This window comes from Camellia sinensis, chromosome 6, assembly GCF_055761805.1.
Source record: "Camellia sinensis isolate YWXY chromosome 6, ASM5576180v1, whole genome shotgun sequence".
NCBI classification, from domain to species: Eukaryota; Viridiplantae; Streptophyta; class Magnoliopsida; order Ericales; family Theaceae; genus Camellia; species Camellia sinensis.
In genome coordinates, this window is record NC_138966.1 from 175,381,643 (window position 1) to 175,403,990 (window position 22,348).

General features: G+C 34.4%; 1 protein-coding gene and 1 pseudogene across 5 annotated transcripts; one reads left to right on the forward strand and one right to left on the reverse strand.

The window, feature by feature from the left end:
* The first annotated feature begins 4,334 nt into the window (after positions 1-4,334).
* LOC114269165 (putative protein phosphatase 2C-like protein 44) lies at positions 4,335-6,828 on the forward strand (annotated as a pseudogene).
* Positions 6,829-6,927: 99 nt separating this feature from the next.
* On the reverse strand, positions 6,928-18,489 carry LOC145789333 (uncharacterized). Of its 5 annotated transcripts, none has more exons than XM_082875496.1 (19): positions 17,663-18,489; positions 17,121-17,271; positions 16,672-16,889; positions 16,349-16,401; positions 16,209-16,264; positions 14,899-15,051; positions 14,447-14,664; positions 14,124-14,176; positions 13,984-14,039; positions 12,674-12,826; positions 12,222-12,439; positions 11,899-11,951; positions 11,759-11,814; positions 10,456-10,608; positions 10,004-10,221; positions 9,681-9,733; positions 9,523-9,596; positions 7,426-8,383; positions 6,928-7,263 (listed from the first exon to the last, which is right to left on the reverse strand). In XM_082875496.1, the coding sequence occupies exons 2-19, from the start codon at positions 17,213-17,215 to the stop codon at positions 7,024-7,026; spliced, it is 3,078 nt and encodes a 1,025-aa protein (XP_082731622.1). In that variant the 5' UTR covers positions 17,216-17,271; positions 17,663-18,489; the 3' UTR covers positions 6,928-7,023. The 5 variants fall into 5 exon arrangements, with proteins under 5 accessions (XP_082731622.1, XP_082731620.1, XP_082731621.1 ...); XM_082875494.1 differs by having other exon boundaries at positions 17,427-18,489; XM_082875495.1 differs by having other exon boundaries at positions 17,484-18,444.
* Between the last annotated feature and the right edge of the window lie 3,859 nt (positions 18,490-22,348).

Below are 22,348 nucleotides of genomic sequence, written 5' to 3' on the forward strand. Positions count from 1 at the left end.
GTCATTTATTTGTTTTAAAAAATTAGCATGGCTACATGGTTCATGGGAGGGAGTGGGAATCGCAGAGGTGGTAGGAACTTGCAAAGGGGTGACAGTTCACGACGAGGAGGGGGAAGGGGAAGTGGCAATGCTGAAGATGAAACACCATTTCCTTTGTTAGATGCCTCTTGTGCTTATCATGATAGGTTTGGGAAGCGACATTTTGTCATGCCCAAATACTATCGAGATCCATGTGGTTTGGTGGAGGATCCATCAGATAATCAAATAGGATATGGTTTAGCAAACGCTAGACTTCTGAAGTGGCCTGCACTATTTATAGAGCGCGTGCAAATGGAAAGATTATGTCGGGAAAATCGACTGAAGGTGCCAAAAGCACGTTCTGTTGAGATCTAAAAGGAAGATCCTGATAATGTTGATCGACTATGTGAAAGACTACAACGTGAGATTTCTCAAATGCGCCGTAGGTTAGCCCGCGATATGCAGCTATACATAGTTAAGAAGGATGCCCAGAAGAACAGAACAGAACAGAACCAAATGTTGCGGCTATCAACGGTATCATGGAGGATCCTGAGCTTGTCTCTGATGCTGAGCTTTCGGATTATTCAGACTCTGAGCCACCTGCCGATTTAAGCGCGAATTAGGTGTTAATGTCTACACTTCGGCAATATTAGGTCATGCATTAATATGTAATGTTTGTGTTAGAGTAAGTATAACTGTTATGTTATGTTTATGTTTATATTTATGTTTATGTATTGTGTCTGTCAAATGTTGCGGCTATTAATATGCAATATTAGGTCATGAATTATGTGTTTGTCTGTCTAACTATTATGTTTATGTATTGTGTGTTCAGTTCAGGATGTCCAGGATGTATGTAATATGTGTTCAGTTCATGGTGTCCAGAATGTATTTTTGTGGGAGAATTATGTCTGTACTACCTATGTAACTGAAAACTATTACATTTGCAACTTCAGTTATGTTGTTTTCATGCTTGTATGAGTATTTAGTAAATTAGTGACTTTGTATATTATGTATTAAGATTTATTACAAAAATGTTGACAAAATTTATTTTAGGAGCTCTCGCTGTGGCCTTTTTCTTCTTGGCCTACTCCACGGTGGTCTTCGCGTCTCACCCTTCGTCGTTGCTCGTCGAGCTGCACAGTGTGTGGGTGTGCTTCAGACTGTAGAACATGCATATCACCTTCTAACCCATAACAAAGACGAAACAAAAAAATATTTTTTTTTAATGAAAACGGGTACAAAACGGTTTTACTAAACTGGTTTTCTGAATTACATTCTCACCTTCTAACCCAAAACAAAGACAAAAGGATTAATATATATGTATATTTAAATGAAAACAGCTTTCGTAAAGCCAAAATAAATTTCTGAATAACACCTTCTAACTCAAAACAAAGACAAAAGAAAAAAAAAATTTACATGAAAAACGACTTTAGTAAAGCAAAAAAAAAAAAAAATATTAATTACATTATCACCTTCTAACCCAAAAAAACACAAAACAATAAACAACAAAAATTTACATGAAAACGGCTTTAGCAAAGACCAAAAAAATTTTTGAATTACATTTTCTAAACCAAAACAAAGACAAAAGAAAAAATAAAAAATTTAATATGAGAACGACTTCAGTACAGCCAAACAAAATTTATAAATTACATTATCACCGAAACAATGACAACAGAAAAAAAAATATTTACAAAAAAAAATTAAATCTAATTTAAATGAACAGTGAAAGTGTGGTTTCAATCCATACTTACAATAGTGAACAGTGAAACCATGACTTTTGTAAATGAACTTGATTGGCTTAATAATATCTAAATGAATATGATTTTAAAATTATATATATGAAAAATAGTATGTAAAATAAATATATGAAAAGAGGTTTTTCTCATATTATGTAAAATTTTTGAATTACACCTTCTAAACCAAAACAAAAACAAAAACAAAAGAAAAAAAAAAAATTTAACATGACAATGGCTTTAAAAGCCAATAAAATTTTATGAATCACATTATTCACAATTAAAATCGCTATTTGCAATAGCGTTTTATTCAGAAGTGAACTCGCTATTTGTAATAGCGTTTTCTTTATTAAACCAATCAGAAAATGAAGCGCTATTCAAAATAGCGTTTTATAATTGAGGTCGGAAAAATAGCAAATGAAGCGCTATTCATAATAGTGTTTTATAATTGAGGCTAACATCGCTATTCCGAACAGCGTTTTATTAATTAAACTTGCGATTCACAATAGCACCTTAACTATTCATCAAATTTTGGCCTCCAAACAGTTAAAGCGCGATTTGTAATAGCGCTTTAGCTTAGTTTGGGAATTCTGTCAAAACTAGGCCTAGTTTGGGAAATATGAGGCAACAGAGGCTTAGTTTGGGAAAAGGCCTGGGAGAACCTTTTGACCTCCGGTTGAAGTACACAAAATTTTACCCATTGGATTTAGGATTGAGTAAAGAATTTGTGAAAGTAATCTAATCCAGTCCAGTCTAATTTAGTAGATTTGGATTGATTTTTTGAATCCGTCATTCGGTTTCGAATTGAAAAATTAAAAATCCGTAGTTTACGAATTGGTTCCGGATTGGATCCCACGGTTCCTGATTGGAACCGATCCGGACCGTATACAAATTATCTATATTTTTATTATAGACCCTTTTACATAGTATCTTCTCTTATTTCATAAAAAACTAAAATCCAAACCTAAACTCGCATAATATTTTCTTTTATTATACTTTTGTTTTCTTCTTTTTAGTATTAAGTTGTAATGGTCTAAATACTTATGGTGTAACCAGTTTTCTTATAGTTATTTAAATTTTAGAACAGTATATTACTATTATGAAAAGACGTGTCGCTATTGTGAAACTAATATGGTGCTATATTTATATTTTTATGAAATTAAAGTGTTATATATATTTTTTTGTTATTTAATTATGTAAATCTGTGGTCTTAAACCGATCTAATCCGTATTTAAATGAATTGGTTCGGATTGGTTCCACGGTTTAAATAGATTAGATTGATTCTAATTTTTCATCAACCAAAGATAACGGATTGGTCATGATTTTATCCAAACCTGATCCAATTCGAACTATGCTCACCCCTAATTGGATTAACCATTGTCTTGCCCTTTTGGTGAAAAGGAAACAACCAAGATATCTGTGTAGTTGTTAGTTTTCTAAAATACTACTAAAATTTAATTTGGTAAAACTAGACATTATAAAAAATAATTTTTAAAATTTTTAAAAATTACTTTTGTATAAATAAGAAAATAATATAAAAAGGATGAATGCTTTGAAATTTTCATTATGTGGTTCATTCATCTATTAAGAATGAAAGTAAATTTTGAGAATTTTAAATACTAGTGTTTATTTCTGTTAAATTAATTTTATTTTTTTAAAAAAATATTTTGAAAACATAACCAAACAGAGTGATTATTTCATTTTAATTTTTTTATTAAATATATTTAATATTAGTCTAGTTGTACAGGTATCATCGATATCTTTTTAATAGTATTAATTCTATAAAAATTGGATTAACATTTAAAAAACTATATATGTTTTATCAAAAAAATAAATAAAAAGTAAAACAAAAAAAAAATGTAGAGAGAGATGTAGGTATACAAGTGTGTGTTGTGTGAAGTGTATGCAAGGTAGAGAGAAAGAAACATATACATATAAAAACGTGTGCATGAGGCGAGAGTAGTGTGAGTGGTGAGGACAAAATGGTAAATGTAACTCTAAATTTCACCCTTATCATTTGTTGTGTAATTTTAGATAGCGTCCCACCAAATGGTAAATATATTTTTTCTTTTTTTCACTATTTTGTGTAATTTTCCTAATAATAAAGCTTTCATATTTGAAATTGATAAGATTTGACATGTTATGTGGCTATTTTTTTTTCCAGTGAAATTTTTGTTGAATTTGAAAGTATTTCACAAGTCAGACAAGATTACAATAAAAAATTAACAGGTATTGGTGATATGTATGTCTAACAAAAGGAAGAAAATGACTAGATTAAATTTATATCAGAAATTCAAAACTCATAAAATGTTGGCAGCAATTAATTTAGATAAGAGTCTTCTTCTTTTTTTTGGGCCAAAAATAGGAGGTGCATTGAAAATTCCTAATAGCATTAAACTCCTCATTGACTACAAAATAATCTCAAAAACGTATATATACCAAGGTCCATATGGGAGTATATATCTCTTCCCAAGAAAATCTCTCTATATTTTGATTTGAAAATCAAAACGTTTAATCTTATTATCATCCTCAAATGCCATATATATTCATTTGGTGAAACACATCTCAAGTTTCAGCATAATCATGTGGTTTAAGGATCTTCATCTCAAGCTCAAGGTAACTCTCTCTCTCTCAAAATCTATATATACATGTGAGTGTACACACACACTATTTACATGGGTTGGAGAATTAGAAGATTTGATTAATGGAGTTTTAGAATTATGGTGAATTTTTCTAGGTACACCCCAAAAAGCACCTTAAAAGCAAAATTTTAACAACATAACCAATCCAGTTATATATATTATTCAATAATTTAGGAGCAGCAAGCATGAGTTTCTTCAAGCCTGTATTTGATAAAAACATGAGTTTGGTTAAGATAAAAGTGATTGGAAGTGCAAAAAAGCAAAAATTATCCACAGTTTTTATTTTTTTGGATCATGGAGTTGAATAGTCTTTGTATTGAGTGGGCATGCCATCAAGTATGGATCCTCCAGAGTAATTTTTCATCATAAAGTCATGTGTTGTTGTATGATCACTCTAGAAGATCCATGCTGCCATACGATCACCATGAAATTCTCAAAATACCAAATATTTACAGAAGAAAAAGAGAGAAAATCAAAACTTTTCCTAAATTTGTCAAGTATGAGAGTGATTGAAGCAAAATTTCTTGTACAATCCATGTCGACATGATAGCTTGGCTTTCAAGTTCTTTAGAAAAATACAGGATTTTTTTTTTCTCACGAAAATAACCAATTTTCTTACGAAAATTCTTCAATGTTTTTTGCTCTTCCAAGTTTATTTTTCTTGTTTCTTGTTTTTTTTAGATGTTTCCTTCATTGTTTTTCGAAGCCACTTACAATTTATATAACTAGACTGCAGATCACTACAATGTTAATTAATTTTTTATTGGACGGCTCCAAAACATTGTTCATTATGTGATGATATATATTTTTTTATTTTCTTTTGTTACTTTCTATTTTGTGTGGTAATTTTGTTAATGAATTGGGCAGGCATTTCGAGTGAGAAGATTTTTCAATGGAGATGTGTCAGGTAATGGAAAAAGAGAGACTGAGTTTCGAAAGAGGCCTTCATGGATGGTGCCAGTGTCACACGGTTATGTAGATGATCGCTAATGATGAGCCCCACTTGAAAGTTGTGGTGCAGAGAGAGCAAATTGAAGATCTTGAGTTGTCGTTTTTTGAAGTTTCCAATGCCAAAATTGGAGATGCAGTCACCAAGTACATGCAATCACGTCTGTTTGATAGAAGCCCAAAGAGGCAAGTATATGCTAAAGAAAAAGCTTGGAGATTAAATTTTTTATTAAAAAAAAAAAAATGTTACAGAAGGTCCTAATTTTTTAAAGGTCCAATAAGATGAGATCCCATTTTGGATATGTAGAATTGCTCATCCACATATATGCAAAAATGTTTGACAGCCTAAGTTGAGGAAGAAGAGCAAAGAAACTCTGACAAAGGCGTATCTGGGCGCAAGAGTGAAGATCAGGGAGGCAGAGAAAGCAGAGGAGACATGGAAAGTGGGCTCAGCATCTGCCATAGTCATCAATGGGGAGAGGCTTGTGATGGCCAACATGGGTGAATACAGAGCTGTTGTGTGCAGAGATGGTGAAGCTCATCCGATCAGTAGGAGGCAACAACAAGGTACCAAAAGACACTGGTTTCTCAGATTCATTCCAGGCATGCAACTCTCTCCCCCACTCCAATTATATCAATTATATATTACGTTTAAAAAAAAAAGAAAAAAGAAAAAGAAAAGTGAATGAAATAGAATTTTATTTTATTCTGCTTATTAGGTGTCATATGCATGCCTAAAGTGCGCACATCTAAAAGCTCAGAAGTTGTGGTTGGAGAAGAAAGAATAGACTCTGATACAGAGTTTGTAATCTCCTCATTGACTTCAAAACATTTCAAAAATGTATATATAACCAAGATCTATATGGGAGTATATCTCTTCCCAAGAAAATCTCTCTATATTTTGATTTGAAAATCAAAATGTTTAATCTTACTATCATCCTCAAATACCATATTTATTCATTTGGTGAAACATATATATCTCAAGTTTCAGCATAATCATGTGGTTTAAAGGTCTTCATCTCAAGCTCAAGGTAACTCTCTCTCTCTCTCAAAATCTATACATACATGTGAGTGTACACACACACTATTTACATGGGTTGGAGAATCAGAAGATTTGATTAATGGAGTCTCAGAATTAAGGTGAATTTTTCTATGTACACCCCAAAAAACACCTTAAATGCAAAATTTTAACAACATAACCAATCCTGTTATATATATCATTCAATAATTTCGGAGCAGCAAGCATAAGTTTCTTCAAGCCTGTATTTGATAAAAACATGAGTTTGGTTAGGATAAAAGTGATTGGAAGTGCAAAAAAGCAGAAATTATCCACAGGCGTTATTTTTTTTGGATCATGGAGTTTAATAGTCTTTGTTATTGGGTGGGCATGCCATCGAAGTATGGATCCTCCAGAGTAATTTTTTATCATAAAGTGATGTGTTGTATGATCACTCTAGAAGATCCATGCTGCCATACGATCACCATGAAATTCTCAAAATACCAAATAATTACATAAGAAATTAGCAGAAATTAGCGCATGTTTAGGTTTCTGATAGACATCTAGTGATGTACTCTTAGATGCTCTGTACACTAACCATTTCAATGTCTGATTTTTGTTTGCTACTTAAATATAACTACAAGAGTTCATAGTTTCACATGCTTAGTTAACTATGAGACAAGATTCAATGCAGTATAAAACAATTTTGGCAAAGGAAAAGTGGATTTGAATGTACAATAAAAACTGTCTTATCAATTACTGGTTTGTGTTGGTCGTCGTTTGTTCCTTTGACAGAGCTTAGCGCAAGTTTTGTTGGCAATTGTTTTCGGGTTTTCTGTGAGGATGCCAACTGAGCAGTTCTTGCTGCAATTCTCTTTTCCCTCTCCATCTTCAAAGTTTCCAGTCGCTTGCGATATTCCTCTTCCTGTAAAAGAAACAACTTGAAGATATAAGAAGTCCATTGGAATGACAAACATGCTAAGCTGGCAAAAGAAAAATTGCACTGTAACTATAAGAACATGAAGCTAAAGCCAAAGGGCATCTTCTCACTGTGTTGTAGAGTGTTGAAGTATAATAAGCAACGTACCTTGTTTTTCTTCATTTTCTGGATATCAGCTTTGAAAGCTCTTAGTTTTTCAGCACGAGCTCGGGCATCTTCCAAAGGACGCATTTTTGAAGTTTTCCCTTTTCTTATTGGTCCCACAGTCTTCTTATCTAAAGCATCTTCAACTTTTGACTTCCGATCCTTGTCTGACTTCTTGGACCCTTGCTTGACATCTACTTCAACTTCCTTATTTCTGTTATCCAGTGAAGCAGCATCTTCAACATGAGCCTGCATTTCATAGTCCAAAGCAGGGTCATATCCAGTAGTCATTTTTTCTGTCCCGCATTCAGGCATGAAGCTCAAATCATCTGGCTCATAGTTAATTTGGTTTCCAGTCCTATTAGAACTATATTCTGACCTCTGCATTGTTGAAGGAAGCTCAGAATCCATGTCAATAGCAGTTCTAACGTTAGTTCCAACATGATCTAGTGACATTGACTGGAATGGAACTATGAAGGATTCATCAATCATATCTTGTGGTGAACTCCCATCCAAATTATTGGTGGCACGCGTGAATCCATTTACAACCAGCGGATCTGATGAACTCAAAAAATGTGATTGGTTTTCTCGTCCAACAATCATAAAATCATCATTTGCATTGTTCCTATACAAAACCTTTCTTCCATTTGTTTCTGTAAATTGTATATCCATTTGGTCATCAGTTGATCCTATACCATCACCATAATGACCCTCTCCTCTAGAAATTAAACCTTCATCATTTGATGCCCTCAACATCCGAGCCACGTTTCCACTAGCTTTATGGAATTCAGTAATCCTCCCGTCTTGTCCTTCAGTTGAATCTCTCCCAACAACAGCAAATGACACCAGTGGTGCCATGTGATCAATGTCAAAACCAGCAGCTACTGCACGTGCAAAGGCCATGCCTTGTTCTTTCTGCAGTACACTTCTCCGTCTCTCTAGGACTTTCAAAAGTTGGACTCTGATTAAATATGCAAAATAAGTACAATGAGTACAGGGCTCCTCAAAATGTTTTCAAATATTGTTACCCATTAGACATACAAGCAGATGACAACATGTCTCACAACCTTAAAACATGGCATCTTCATTTCATTTTGATTTATGATATGCAAATGTTTATTTCGAATAAAATTGGTTCATTCTTGAGAAATAAACATCTGGACATTTCACAAATTTATATGAGTATGAATGAGAAAGCAAATAATGCAGAACCAATATCAATGAATTATCAGGTTTCCCCACACAATAATGAGACTTTTGTGTGTGAGCGTGTATATTTATACAACTTATGTCATTAGGCTGGCCCACCACTATATAGGTAGGTGTAAGGTACTGAACCACTATCAAAGACAATACTTAGGCTAGAGCAAATAAGTGACATGGAATAGAATCATCCATAGAGATATTCTAGTAACTACACTGCATTCAGGCAAATAGCTTAGGCGCCATATCCATGGGGACACACACAGCGATTGCACTTGGAAACAGACAGGCATAAAAAGACAATAAATAAATAAAACAAAACTCCAGAATCTAGCCACTTGAACACAACAACTGTGCAGCAGCAAATGAGATTTTGTGAAACACACTTGAAGACACATTTCACCCATACCACTGTAATCAAAGTTTTCACGTTCCTTCTTGTGGACAAAAAGATCATTGAGTTGCATTTACCTCTTCAGCATTCAAACTAAAAGATAGTAATACAAGTATACTTTACATGTCAAGCAGAAATGAAATGGTATTGAATCCAAAGCAGTTTTGTGACATTAGGAAAACTTGAGACAAATTTAAAGATAGAGGCTGCATGAATCTATTCTGTGTATATGGGTGCCCAATGATGCAATACAAGCATAATTATGGGAACCTTGCCGTGCTATTTTGACATTCCAATTTATATTAAATTGTGCTTATTGGATACCATTTGACATTGGTTATGTCCAGATTTAGTTCGTACTTATCAGTGCACCCGGCAAAGTATATTATAACCATCTATATCAATGAAAATCAATTTAGAATTATTAGAGAAAAATTACAACCACCCTAATGTTTAAACCCTTGAGTAACAAAAGAAATTTCACAGATAATTTTATCACCCACCGTAGCACTAGAATATACTTTGAATTTCCTTCCTGTGCGATGGAACCATTTGCCTCAGGTGGATGCAAATCAGGCTGCCAGTACAAGAAACCATATTATGATTGCATATATGATAAGTCCAACATTTGAAGACAATACTTGATTTGATGTGGAGTTACCTTGTAAAGAACAATTGCTCTTTCCTCATTAGCATCAGTCACGGTTTTGTCGCCTGCCCAGAATTTTGAATGTAACTCAATACCATAAAAAATAAATTAAATTTAAAAATTAATATATTCAGCATCTACTGCAGCAGAGTACAAACTTCATGTTCATCGCTTAATCTTTTAAAGCCCTAAAATCTACCAAACCGGTGTGAAATTTGAAGGAACGGTGTAAATGGAATAGGGGGAGTCCAGTGAAATCTGTGATATGATCAGAAGAAAGAAAGGATAACATCTTTTGTTGGTAGGACCACTCATTCATGACTTGGTGTACATACCTGCACTTGCATCAATGGCTGCTTTTCCATTGTCCTCTGAAGCCAAGTCACCATGTGATTCATTCTGTTTGTTGGCCATGCTAGAAAGCATAATGCCTGATGCATTCATGGCAGAGAAGTCTGATCTGTTGGACATTGCTTCTGCTGCTTCAATTTCAAGCCACTGTCCAGTCTCATGCTTTCCCTTCCACAGATCTACGAACCTCGAGCATGCATCCCTGTAGCATGGGCAAATCTAACATCATACAAAAAAATGGTATCTACAAAGAAAAACTGGTGTGACAATTGTGGAAAAGAGGGAATAAAAAGCTCCATTCAATGCAATATCGAAGTGGGCTCTATGAGCACAAACATGAATTAAAAAAGATAAAAGAAGAAGAAAATCGGTAAGAAAGGGGTTGAGGAGGTGGGGGATGGCAATCAACATCTGCAAACAAGGAATTGCTGCTTACATTAAACGCGAGGCTCCAAAGCATTCAGCAAATGACACCAGTGGTGCCATGTGATCAATGTCAAAACCAGCAGCTACTGCACGTGCAAAGGCCATGCCTTGTTCTTTCTGCAGTACACTTTTCCGTGTCTCTAGGACTTTCAAAAGTTGGACTCTGATTAAATATGCAAAATAAGTACAATGAGTACAGGGCTCCTCAAAATGTTTTCAAATATTGTTACCCATTGGACATACAAGCAGATGACAACATGTCTCACAACCTTAAAACATGGCATCTTCATTTCATTTTGATTTGTGATATGCAAATGTTTATTTCAAATAAAATTGGTTCATTCTTGAGAAAGAAACATCTGGACAATTCACAAATTTATATGAGTATGAATGAGAAAGCAAATAATGCAGAACCAATATCAATGAATTATCAGGTTTCCCCACACAATAATGAGACTTTTGTGTGTGTGCGTGTAAATTTATACAACTTATGTCATTAGGCTGGCCCACCACTATATAGGTAGGTGTAAGGTACTGAACCACTATCAAAGACAATACTTAGGCTAGAGCAAATAATTGACATGGAATAGAATCATCCATAGAGATATTCTAGTAACTACACTGCATTCAGGCAAATAGCTTAGGCGCCATATCCATGGGGACACACACAGCGATTGCACTTGGAAACAGACAGGCATAAAAAAACAATAAATAAATAAAACAAAACTCCAGAATCTAGCCACTTGAACACAACAACTGTGCAGCAGCAAATGAGATTTTGTGAAACACACTTGAAGACACATTTCACCCATACCACTGTAATCAAAGTTTCCACGTTCCTTCTTGTGGACAAAAAGATCATTGAGTTGCATTTCAGCATTCAAACTAAAAGATAGTAATACAAGTATACTTTACATATCAAGCAGAAATGAAATGGTATTGAATCCAAAGCAGTTTTGTGACATTAGGAAAACTTGAGACAAATTTAAAGATAGAGGCTGCAGGAATCTACTCTGTGTATATGGGTGCCCAATGATGCAATACAAGCATAATTATGGGAACCTTGCCGTAATATTTTGACATTCCAATTTATATTAAATTGTGCTTATTGGATACCATTTGACATTGGTTATGTCCAGATTTAGTTCGTACTTATCAGTGCACCCGGCAAAGTATATTATAACCATCTATATCAATGAAAATCAATTTAGAATTATTAGAGAAAAATTACAACCACCCTAATGTTTAAACCCTTGAGTAACAAAAGAAATTTCACAGATAATTTTATCACCCATCGTAGCACTAGAATATACTTTGAATTTCCTTCCTGTGCGATGGAACCATTTGCCTCAGGTGGATGCGAATCAGGCTGCCAGTACAAGAAACCATATTATGATTGCATATATGATAAGTCCAACATTTGAAGACAATACTTGATTTGATGTGGAGTTACCTTGTAAAGAACAATTGCTCTTTCCTCATTAGCATCAGTCACGGTTTTGTCGCCTGCCCAGAATTTTGAATGTAACTCAATACCATAAAAAATAAATTAAATTTAAAAATTAATATATTCAGCATCTACTGCAGCAGAGTACAAGCTTCATGTTCATCGCTTAATCCTTTAAAGCCCTGAAATCTACCAAACCGGTGTGAAATTTGAAGGAACGGTGTAAATGGAATAGGGGGAGTCCAGTGAAATCTGTGATATGATCAGAAGAAAGAAAGGATAACATCTTTTGTTGGTAGGACCACTCATTTATGACTTGGTGTACATACCTGCACTTGCATCAATGGCTGCTTTTCCATTGTCCTCTGAAGCCAAGTCACCATGTGATTCATTCTGTTTGTTGGCCATGCTAGAAAGCATAATGCCTGATGCATTCATGGCAGAGAAGTCTGATCTGTTGGACATTGCTTCTGCTGCTTCAATTTCAAGCCACTGTCCAGTCTCATGCTTTACCTTCCACAGATCTACGAACCTCGAGCATGCATCCCTGTAGCATGGGCAAATCTAACATCATACAAAAAAATGGTATCTACAAAGAAAAACTGGTGTGACAATTGTGGAAAAGAGGGAATAAAAAGCTCCATTCAATGCAATATCGAAGTGGGCTCTATGAGCACAAACATGAATTAAAAAAGATAAAAGAAGAAGAAAATCGGTAAGAAAGGGGTTGAGGAGGTGGGGGATGGCAATCAACATCTGCAAACAAGGAATTGCTGCTTACATTAAACGCGAGGCTCCAAAGCATTCAGCAAATGACACCAGTGGTGCCATGTGATCAATGTCAAAACCAGCAGCTACTGCACGTGCAAAGGCCATGCCTTGTTCTTTCTGCAGTACACTTCTCTGTGTCTCTAGGACTTTCAAAAGTTGGACTCTGATTAAATATGCAAAATAAGTACAATGAGTACAGGGCTCCTCAAAATGTTTTCAAATATTGTTACCCATTGGACATACAAGCAGATGACAACATGTCTCACAACCTTAAAACATGGCATCTTCATTTCATTTTGATTTGTGATATGCAAATGTTTATTTCAAATAAAATTGGTTCATTCTTGAGAAAGAAACATCTGGACATTTCACAAATTTATATGAGTATGAATGAGAAAGCAAATAATGCAGAACCAATATCAATGAATTATCAGGTTTCCCCACACAATAATGAGACTTTTGTGTGTGTGCGTGTATATTTATACAACTTATGTCATTAGGCTGGCCCACCACTATATAGGTAGGTGTAAGGTACTGAACCACTATCAAAGACAATACTTAGGCTAGAGCAAATAATTGACATGGAATAGAATCATCCATAGAGATATTCTAGTAACTACACTACATTCAGGCAAATAGCTTAGGCGCCATATCCATGGGGACACACACAGCGATTGCACTTGGAAACAGACAGGCATAAAAAGACAATAAATAAATAAAACAAAACTCCAGAATCTAGCCACTTGAACACAACAACTGTGCAGCAGCAAATGAGATTTTGTGAAACACACTTGAAGACACATTTCACCCATACCACTGTAATCAAAGTTTCCACGTTCCTTCTTGTGGACAAAAAGATCATTGAGTTGCATTTACCTCTTCAGCATTCAAACTAAAAGGTAGTAATACAAGTATACTTTACATGTCAAGCAGAAATGAAATGGTATTGAATCCAAAGCAGTTTTGTGACATAAGGAAAACTTGAGACAAATTTAAAGATAGAGGCTGCAGGAATCTATTCTGTGTATATGGGTGCCCAATGATGCAATACAAGCATAATTATGGGAACCTTGCTGCACTATTTTGACATTCCAATTTATATTAAATTGTGCTTATTGGATACCATTTGACATTGGTTATGTCCAGATTTAGTTCGTACTTATCAGTGCACCCAGCAAAGTATATTATAACCATCTATATCAATGAAAATCAATTTAGAATTATTAGAGAAAAATTACAACCACCCTAATGTTTAAACCCTTGAGTAACAAAAGAAATTTCACAGATAATTTTATCACCCATTGTAGCACTAGAATATACTTTGAATTTCCTTCCTGTGCGATGGAACCATTTGCCTCAGGTGGATGCGAATCAGGCTGCCAGTACAAGAAACCATATTATGATTGCATATATGATAAGTCCAACATTTGAAGACAATACTTGATTTGATGTGGAGTTACCTTGTAAAGAACAATTGCTCTTTCCTCATTAGCATCAGTCACGGTTTTGTCGCCTGCCCAGAATTTTGAATGTAACTCAATACCATAAAAAATAAATTAAATTTAAAAATTAATATATTCAGCATCTACTGCAGCAGAGTACAAGCTTCATGTTCATCGCTTAATCCTTTAAAGCCCTGAAATCTACCAAACCGGTGTGAAATTTGAAGGAACGGTGTAAATGGAATAGGGGGAGTCCAGTGAAATCTGTGATATGATCAGAAGAAAGAAAGGATAACATCTTTTGTTGGTAGGACCACTCATTTATGACTTGGTGTACATACCTGCACTTGCATCAATGGCTGCTTTTCCATTGTCCTCTGAAGCCAAGTCACCATGTGATTCATTCTGTTTGTTGGCCATGCTAGAAAGCATAATGCCTGATGCATTCATGGCAGAGAAGTCTGATCTGTTGGACATTGCTTCTGCTGCTTCAATTTCAAGCCACTGTCCAGTCTCATGCTTTACCTTCCACAGATCTACGAACCTCGAGCATGCATCCCTGTAGCATGGGCAAATCTAACATCATACAAAAAAATGGTATCTACAAAGAAAAACTGGTGTGACAATTGTGGAAAAGAGGGAATAAAAAGCTCCATTCAATGCAATATCGAAGTGGGCTCTATGAGCACAAACATGAATTAAAAAAGATAAAAGAAGAAGAAAATCGGTAAGAAAGGGGTTGAGGAGGTGGGGGATGGCAATCAACATCTGCAAACAAGGAATTGCTGCTTACATTAAACGCGAGGCTCCAAAGCATTCAGCAAATGACACCAGTGGTGCCATGTGATCAATGTCAAAACCAGCAGCTACTGCACGTGCAAAGGCCATGCCTTGTTCTTTCTGCAGTACACTTCTCTGTGTCTCTAGGACTTTCAAAAGTTGGACTCTGATTAAATATGCAAAATAAGTACAATGAGTACAGGGCTCCTCAAAATGTTTTCAAATATTGTTACCCATTGGACATACAAGCAGATGACAACATGTCTCACAACCTTAAAACATGGCATCTTCATTTCATTTTGATTTGTGATATGCAAATGTTTATTTCAAATAAAATTGGTTCATTCTTGAGAAAGAAACATCTGGACATTTCACAAATTTATATGAGTATGAATGAGAAAGCAAATAATGCAGAACCAATATCAATGAATTATCAGGTTTCCCCACACAATAATGAGACTTTTGTGTGTGTGCGTGTATATTTATACAACTTATGTCATTAGGCTGGCCCACCACTATATAGGTAGGTGTAAGGTACTGAACCACTATCAAAGACAATACTTAGGCTAGAGCAAATAATTGACATGGAATAGAATCATCCATAGAGATATTCTAGTAACTACACTACATTCAGGCAAATAGCTTAGGCGCCATATCCATGGGGACACACACAGCGATTGCACTTGGAAACAGACAGGCATAAAAAGACAATAAATAAATAAAACAAAACTCCAGAATCTAGCCACTTGAACACAACAACTGTGCAGCAGCAAATGAGATTTTGTGAAACACACTTGAAGACACATTTCACCCATACCACTGTAATCAAAGTTTCCACGTTCCTTCTTGTGGACAAAAAGATCATTGAGTTGCATTTACCTCTTCAGCATTCAAACTAAAAGGTAGTAATACAAGTATACTTTACATGTCAAGCAGAAATGAAATGGTATTGAATCCAAAGCAGTTTTGTGACATAAGGAAAACTTGAGACAAATTTAAAGATAGAGGCTGCAGGAATCTATTCTGTGTATATGGGTGCCCAATGATGCAATACAAGCATAATTATGGGAACCTTGCTGCACTATTTTGACATTCCAATTTATATTAAATTGTGCTTATTGGATACCATTTGACATTGGTTATGTCCAGATTTAGTTCGTACTTATCAGTGCACCCAGCAAAGTATATTATAACCATCTATATCAATGAAAATCAATTTAGAATTATTAGAGAAAAATTACAACCACCCTAATGTTTAAACCCTTGAGTAACAAAAGAAATTTCACAGATAATTTTATCACCCATTGTAGCACTAGAATATACTTTGAATTTCCTTCCTGTGCGATGGAACCATTTGCCTCAGGTGGATGCGAATCAGGCTGCCAGTACAAGAAACCATATTATGATTGCATATATGATAAGTCCAACATTTGAAGACAATACTTGATTTGATGTGGAGTTACCTTGTAAAGAACAATTGCTCTTTCCTCATTAGCATCAGTCACGGTTTTGTCGCCTGCCCAGAATTTTGAATGTAACTCAATACCATAAAAAATAAATTAAATTTAAAAATTAATATATTCAGCATCTACTGCAGCAGAGTACAAGCTTCATGTTCATCGCTTAATCCTTTAAAGCCCTGAAATCTACCAAACCGGTGTGAAATTTGAAGGAACGGTGTAAATGGAATAGGGGGAGTCCAGTGAAATCTGTGATATGATCAGAAGAAAGAAAGGATAACATCTTTTGTTGGTAGGACCACTCATTTATGACTTGGTGTACATACCTGCACTTGCATCAATGGCTGCTTTTCCATTGTCCTCTGAAGCCAAGTCACCATGTGATTCATTCTGTTTGTTGGCCATGCTAGAAAGCATAATGCCTGATGCATTCATGGCAGAGAAGTCTGATCTGTTGGACATTGCTTCTGCTGCTTCAATTTCAAGCCACTGTCCAGTCTCATGCTTTCCCTTCCACAGATCTATGAACCACGAGCATGCATCCCTGTAGCATGGGCAAATCTAACATCATACAAAAAAATGGTATCTACAAAGAAAAACTGGTGTGACAATTGTGGAAATGAGGGAATAAAAAGCTCCATTCAATGCAATATCGAAGTGGGCTGCATGAGCACAAACGTGAATTAAAAAAGAAAAAAGAAGAAGAAAATCAGTAAGAAAGGTGAGGAGGTGGGGGATGGCAATCAACATCTGCAAACAAGGAATTGCTGCTTACATTAAACGCGAGGCTCCAAGGCATTCAGCAAATAACACCAGTGGCGCCATGTGATCAATGTAAAAAACAGCAGCTACTACATGTGCAAAGGCCATGCCTTCTTCTTTCTGCAGTACACTTTTCCGCCTCTAGGACTTTCAAAAGTTGGACTCTGATTAATATGCAAAATAAGTACAATGAATGAGTACAGGGCTCCTCAAAATGTTATCAAATATTGTTACCCATGGGACATACCTAAATCTATGATTGAAAAAGGAAATACAAAGTTTCCTGTTTACTTACACCACAACCTTGCCTTATTCTTACCTATTCCTAATATATACAATGCCATATATACAAAATATATTCTCACAGTCTCACAACCTTAAAACGAATCCGGATCTTCTGTCGCACTCGCCTGTCGCCCTCCAAAACGACGTCGTTTGGAGGTTTTTTTTTTTTTTTTTTCCGTCTTCTTCTTTCTCTTGACCCTCCTCTCCAACACAGAACCAACCCATTTTTGCTCTGAATTGCACAGCTATGATTTGAACCCATTGCAATACCTTCAAATTCGAATGGTAAATGAGAAGGAACATCAAGCTGTCCACTTGAATTGCTTCCTTTGAAGATCAAAATCCCAGTCTGTGTCAATCCACAAGCATGAGACACCCCACATGGTAAGATTACCAAACTCCCTCTGAATCTCATCTCCAATTTCACTCTCTCCCCAACAAACAACTCTACTGTTATTCTTCAATATCCCACAAGGAAACCTCTCTGCTTCATCTTTTTTTTACCCACAAACCCAAGAACTAATTTCATCATCAGAATAATCATCATCATCAAACCCAGAATAATCATCATCATCAAACCCAGAATAATTTCTCTGCTTCATCTTTTTTTTTACCCACCCAAAATTTCAAACCCAAGAACTAAAATCAAATTTCATCATCATCATCAAACCCAGAATAATTTCAAACCCAGAATAATTTCGGTCTTTGTTTTTTTTTTTTAATTGAAAAAAAAGATGTTGGGGGAGATGGGAAGGGTGTGGGAGTTTTTGTAACATTGAATTGTTTGGGTGGGTTGGCCGGCGACGATGACGCAGACGGTAGAGGAAGTGATGGCGAGGGTGGAGGAGGTGGAGCGTAGTGGGAGAGGAGAGAGAGAGTTCGAAAGAAGAAGAAGAAAAGTCCTCAGCATAGACTGAAGAGAAAGAAGAAGAAGAAAAGAAAAAAAAAAAATACACGGCGGCTCCCCTCCCACCACCCTTCTTCTTCTCCCTTCCTCTCTCTCTTCTTCCCCTCCCCTCCCCTCTGGTTTCTGTTCTGCAGAAGAAGAAGAGGCCTCTGGTTTTCTTCAAACGGTGCTATTTCGTTGCTCGAAATTTAGTGGCCATAATGGCCCAAAATTTCCATATAAGGCAAAAAAAAAAAAAAAAAAAACAAGGCAAAAAAAAAAAGAAAAAAAAAACAAACTTATCTAAAAAAGGAAATTAGGGCCATTAGGGCCACTGTTTTAACCAAACACAGACCGAAGTGAAAAAAAAAAAAAAAAACTCCAAAACGACGTCGTTTTGGAGGGCGACAGGGACGGCGACAGAGGAGCGCGACCGAGGACACGGATTCACCTTAGAACATGGCATCTTCATTTCATTTTGATTTATGATATGCAAATGTTAATTTCGAATAGGAATTGGGGTCGCTGACTGTTGTGCCTCATTTTGTGGTGTGTTATGAATTTATTTTTATAATTTAAACTGTTCATGTTGTAGGGTTTGTTGTGTACTTTGTGCCTACTAAAAATCATATTAATCGGATATCAATAACTTATGATTGATAACCAAAAAAATAAACAATAAGTTTTTCTTTTGAAAAATAGTATAAAAATATGTAATTTGATGGTATATTCATTTTTATTCAAGTATGTTTTTGGGGTTCATTTGTCTTTATAACCAAGTTATTTATCAAAAATGAGGAAAGAAAAGTGTAAATTTTGAATTTTGGTTTTTTATGTAAATGTTACATGTCAATACTTCATTCTCTTTTTATAAAATATTAACAAACTTTTATAAAGAAATTTTTTTTGTTTTGCCAAGTTTTATAAAGGAGGTTTAACTTCAATATTCTTAAAAACTATTAGGTTGGCAGTCATGTTTTAAAATGTAAAAATATTTTATATAATTTAAAAAAAAAATTCACCAACAAAAAAATCAACAAAAAATTAACCCTTAAAAAAATATTGGATAAGGCAACCTTACTGCTTGCCAAATTGGTGCAGAATATTGTTTTCAAGAATAATTCTCTTCTAAATTAGTAATAATTTTTTGGTAATAGAAATGGTATAAATCCAAAATTTTTAACCTGGAAAATATTTCAAAATTTTAGTGTACAATATAAATTTAAAATTAATAAAATGTAAGTCACACAATAATGATGTTATTATTTTGAAAACAATATGGAATTGGTATGGGAAGTATGGATCATGGAAATTGATTTAAAATTAATAAAATGTAAGTTACACCATAATGATATTATTTTGAAAACAATGGGTGATCCAATTTTCAATGGAATTGGTATGGGAAGTATGGATCATGGAAATTGAACACGGATTGTGGAAAAAAATACATAGAAGGATATCGGATAAATGAGGAAGGAACCTTTTTTGACCATTGAATTATGACCATCCATTTTTGCCAATTAAATAGTAAACAACAAAAAAATATTTTGATAAATTATACTATACTCATTTATGTTTAATCATCTTTTTATTTAATTTTTTAGATTTTAAGTTTTTTTTTAATTGAATCTTAAAAATAATTTTTGTTAAAAATTTGACAGAAAATGCTATAATAACCATTACATAATGTAAATATTATCCTAGGAAGTTGCATCACACAACAGGTAAGACTCGAACCCAACCATCACCTCTGGCAAGGGAGCACCTCATCTACTGGCCCAATCCTTGGTCTTACTCTGGTACATTTATAGAGTCAAATTTGAGAAAGTAAAGAGTCAGTATTGTAACTTTATTGTCCTGACTATGGCATGAAAAACTTTCTTTCCCTTTCAATAGTTTAGCAAACTCCTAAACAACCTTGCTAAGTTAGAACAATTAGAAATTCTAATTCATAGTCAAATGTGAAGCATGGCATGAATCTCTCGCTATTATAAATCCAGCAAGTTTGAGTTAAAATTAGACTGTCTTTTTGGAGTTGTTTTCAAGAATTCAGTGATTCCTCTTGCACTGGATATTTTATCACTGCTGCAAAAAACCACTATTACCATTTTCGAAAACATCTTTCCTTTTAGTTTACTATTTCTCTTTAGCTGATCTGATGCACAGATCTTAATGGTTTGGGTGTTTTGACATCGGCACTCTCTCTATACAGTGTTTTGACATCCTCTCATTGGTCTTGGATGTTCTTCAATTTGAAGAGCGATAGAAAAACAGAGTGAGAAAGTGAGTCAGTTTTGAAATTGTATTTCTCTTTAGCTTATACACTGAGATCTTAATGGTTTGGGTGGGTGTTTTGACATCGGCTCTCTCTCCCTCACTCTCTCTGTACAGTGTTTTGACATCCTCTCATTGGTGTTGGTTGTTTTTCAATTTAAAGAGAGAAATAGAAAAACAAAGTGAGAGAGTGACTTAGTTTTGAGACTGTATTTCTCTATTAAATATATTTTTATAATTACATTTTAATTTTAAATTTAAATAGTGTTGTAATTACAATTATATTATAATCTTAATATTATCTACACCGTACCTTCAGGCACGGGCATACGCTAGTGTATTTATATGTTGGGACATGAATGTTTATGGTGTGTAGAGAGGTTGGATATTGATTATGATTTGCATGCAGAGTTGAATTTCGAGAATGGTTGTTTAAGTGAGATTTTTTGTGTTGAAATGAGAAGTTTTATTACAAAAAAGATAAGGTTTTTAAAACATTTTCTTTTGGAAGTAATGATGGGAATGAGAAAGAAAAGAAATCATTTTATATTGACTTGTGTCAAGAGAAACATTTCAAGAAAAACACAGTTATATGAGTACATTTTGTATAATAAATGTCACACTACTTATACGGTATGTCCTGATGCATTCATGATCATTTTTATCTATATGTTGTGATTGGTTAGGATCTTCGGGATCTCTATTGGGCTTATTGCTCATCTCACGTGTTGATGACCTTTTTCAGGTACAAGGCTGGAGGAATCGTGTATGATTTGAAGTCTCTTAACTGTTGGCCACAGGGCCCTTTATTTGTAGGCCGAGTGCCATGTATTGTATAAGAGTAAATCCCTTTATTTTATTTGTGGTTATTCAATGTAAGCCTATGGGCATTGTATCATGTCTTATTTATATCATCATTGTTATCGTGAGAGAATGTTATTATTTATTCTAGTTATTCTCAACTAGATGGAATTGTTATAAAGGATTTGGTAATGGATTTGGATAATAAAAGTCGGGGTGTGAAAAAAACTCTATTAAAATCTCTAATCAACAGTCATAACCAAACTCTTTTTAAAATTCAATTCAAAAAATTAATTGTTAACAAAAAGGAACACTCTTAACCAAACTCTTTTTAAAATTCAATTGAAAAAAATTAATGATTAACAAAAAAATAACAGTCATAACCAAACTCTTTTTCAAATTCAATTCAAAAAATTGATTATTAATAAAAAATTTCAATTAAAATTTTTTTTATTCAAAATTTTATAAACAAAATAATTTGAAGGTCATAATAAATATTCAATTACTGATGATACCGAACTCATGATTGTATATTTGATTCGAATTATATTTTTTTCAATATTTTTTAGTTAAAATATTTTTATATTTTTAATAATTACTATCACAAATCATTTGCTAGTTATTATATTATTATTTTTCAAACAAATGGCCACAAAATTAGAAAGTATTATATACATTGATAGTCAAACAAAAATTAAAATATCATTTCATTCGTATCTACACAATTTATCACACATAATTCAATATTATTGGAATTTTTTCATTTGTTAAATTTCATCAATTGTGTGGGAAACCGAAAACCTATGTACCTTCATGGGAAACCAGTGAACCCTATGTACCTTCATCGTTTATATTATTGTGCCTCACCTGATGACTGAACCAAACCCGTGAACACTCTTAACCAAACCTTATGTACCTGCAAACCTGTCCTGCACACTCATGGCCCTTTCTGCCAAACCTCAGTTTCTGATAAAAAAAAAACAAAAAAAAAAACA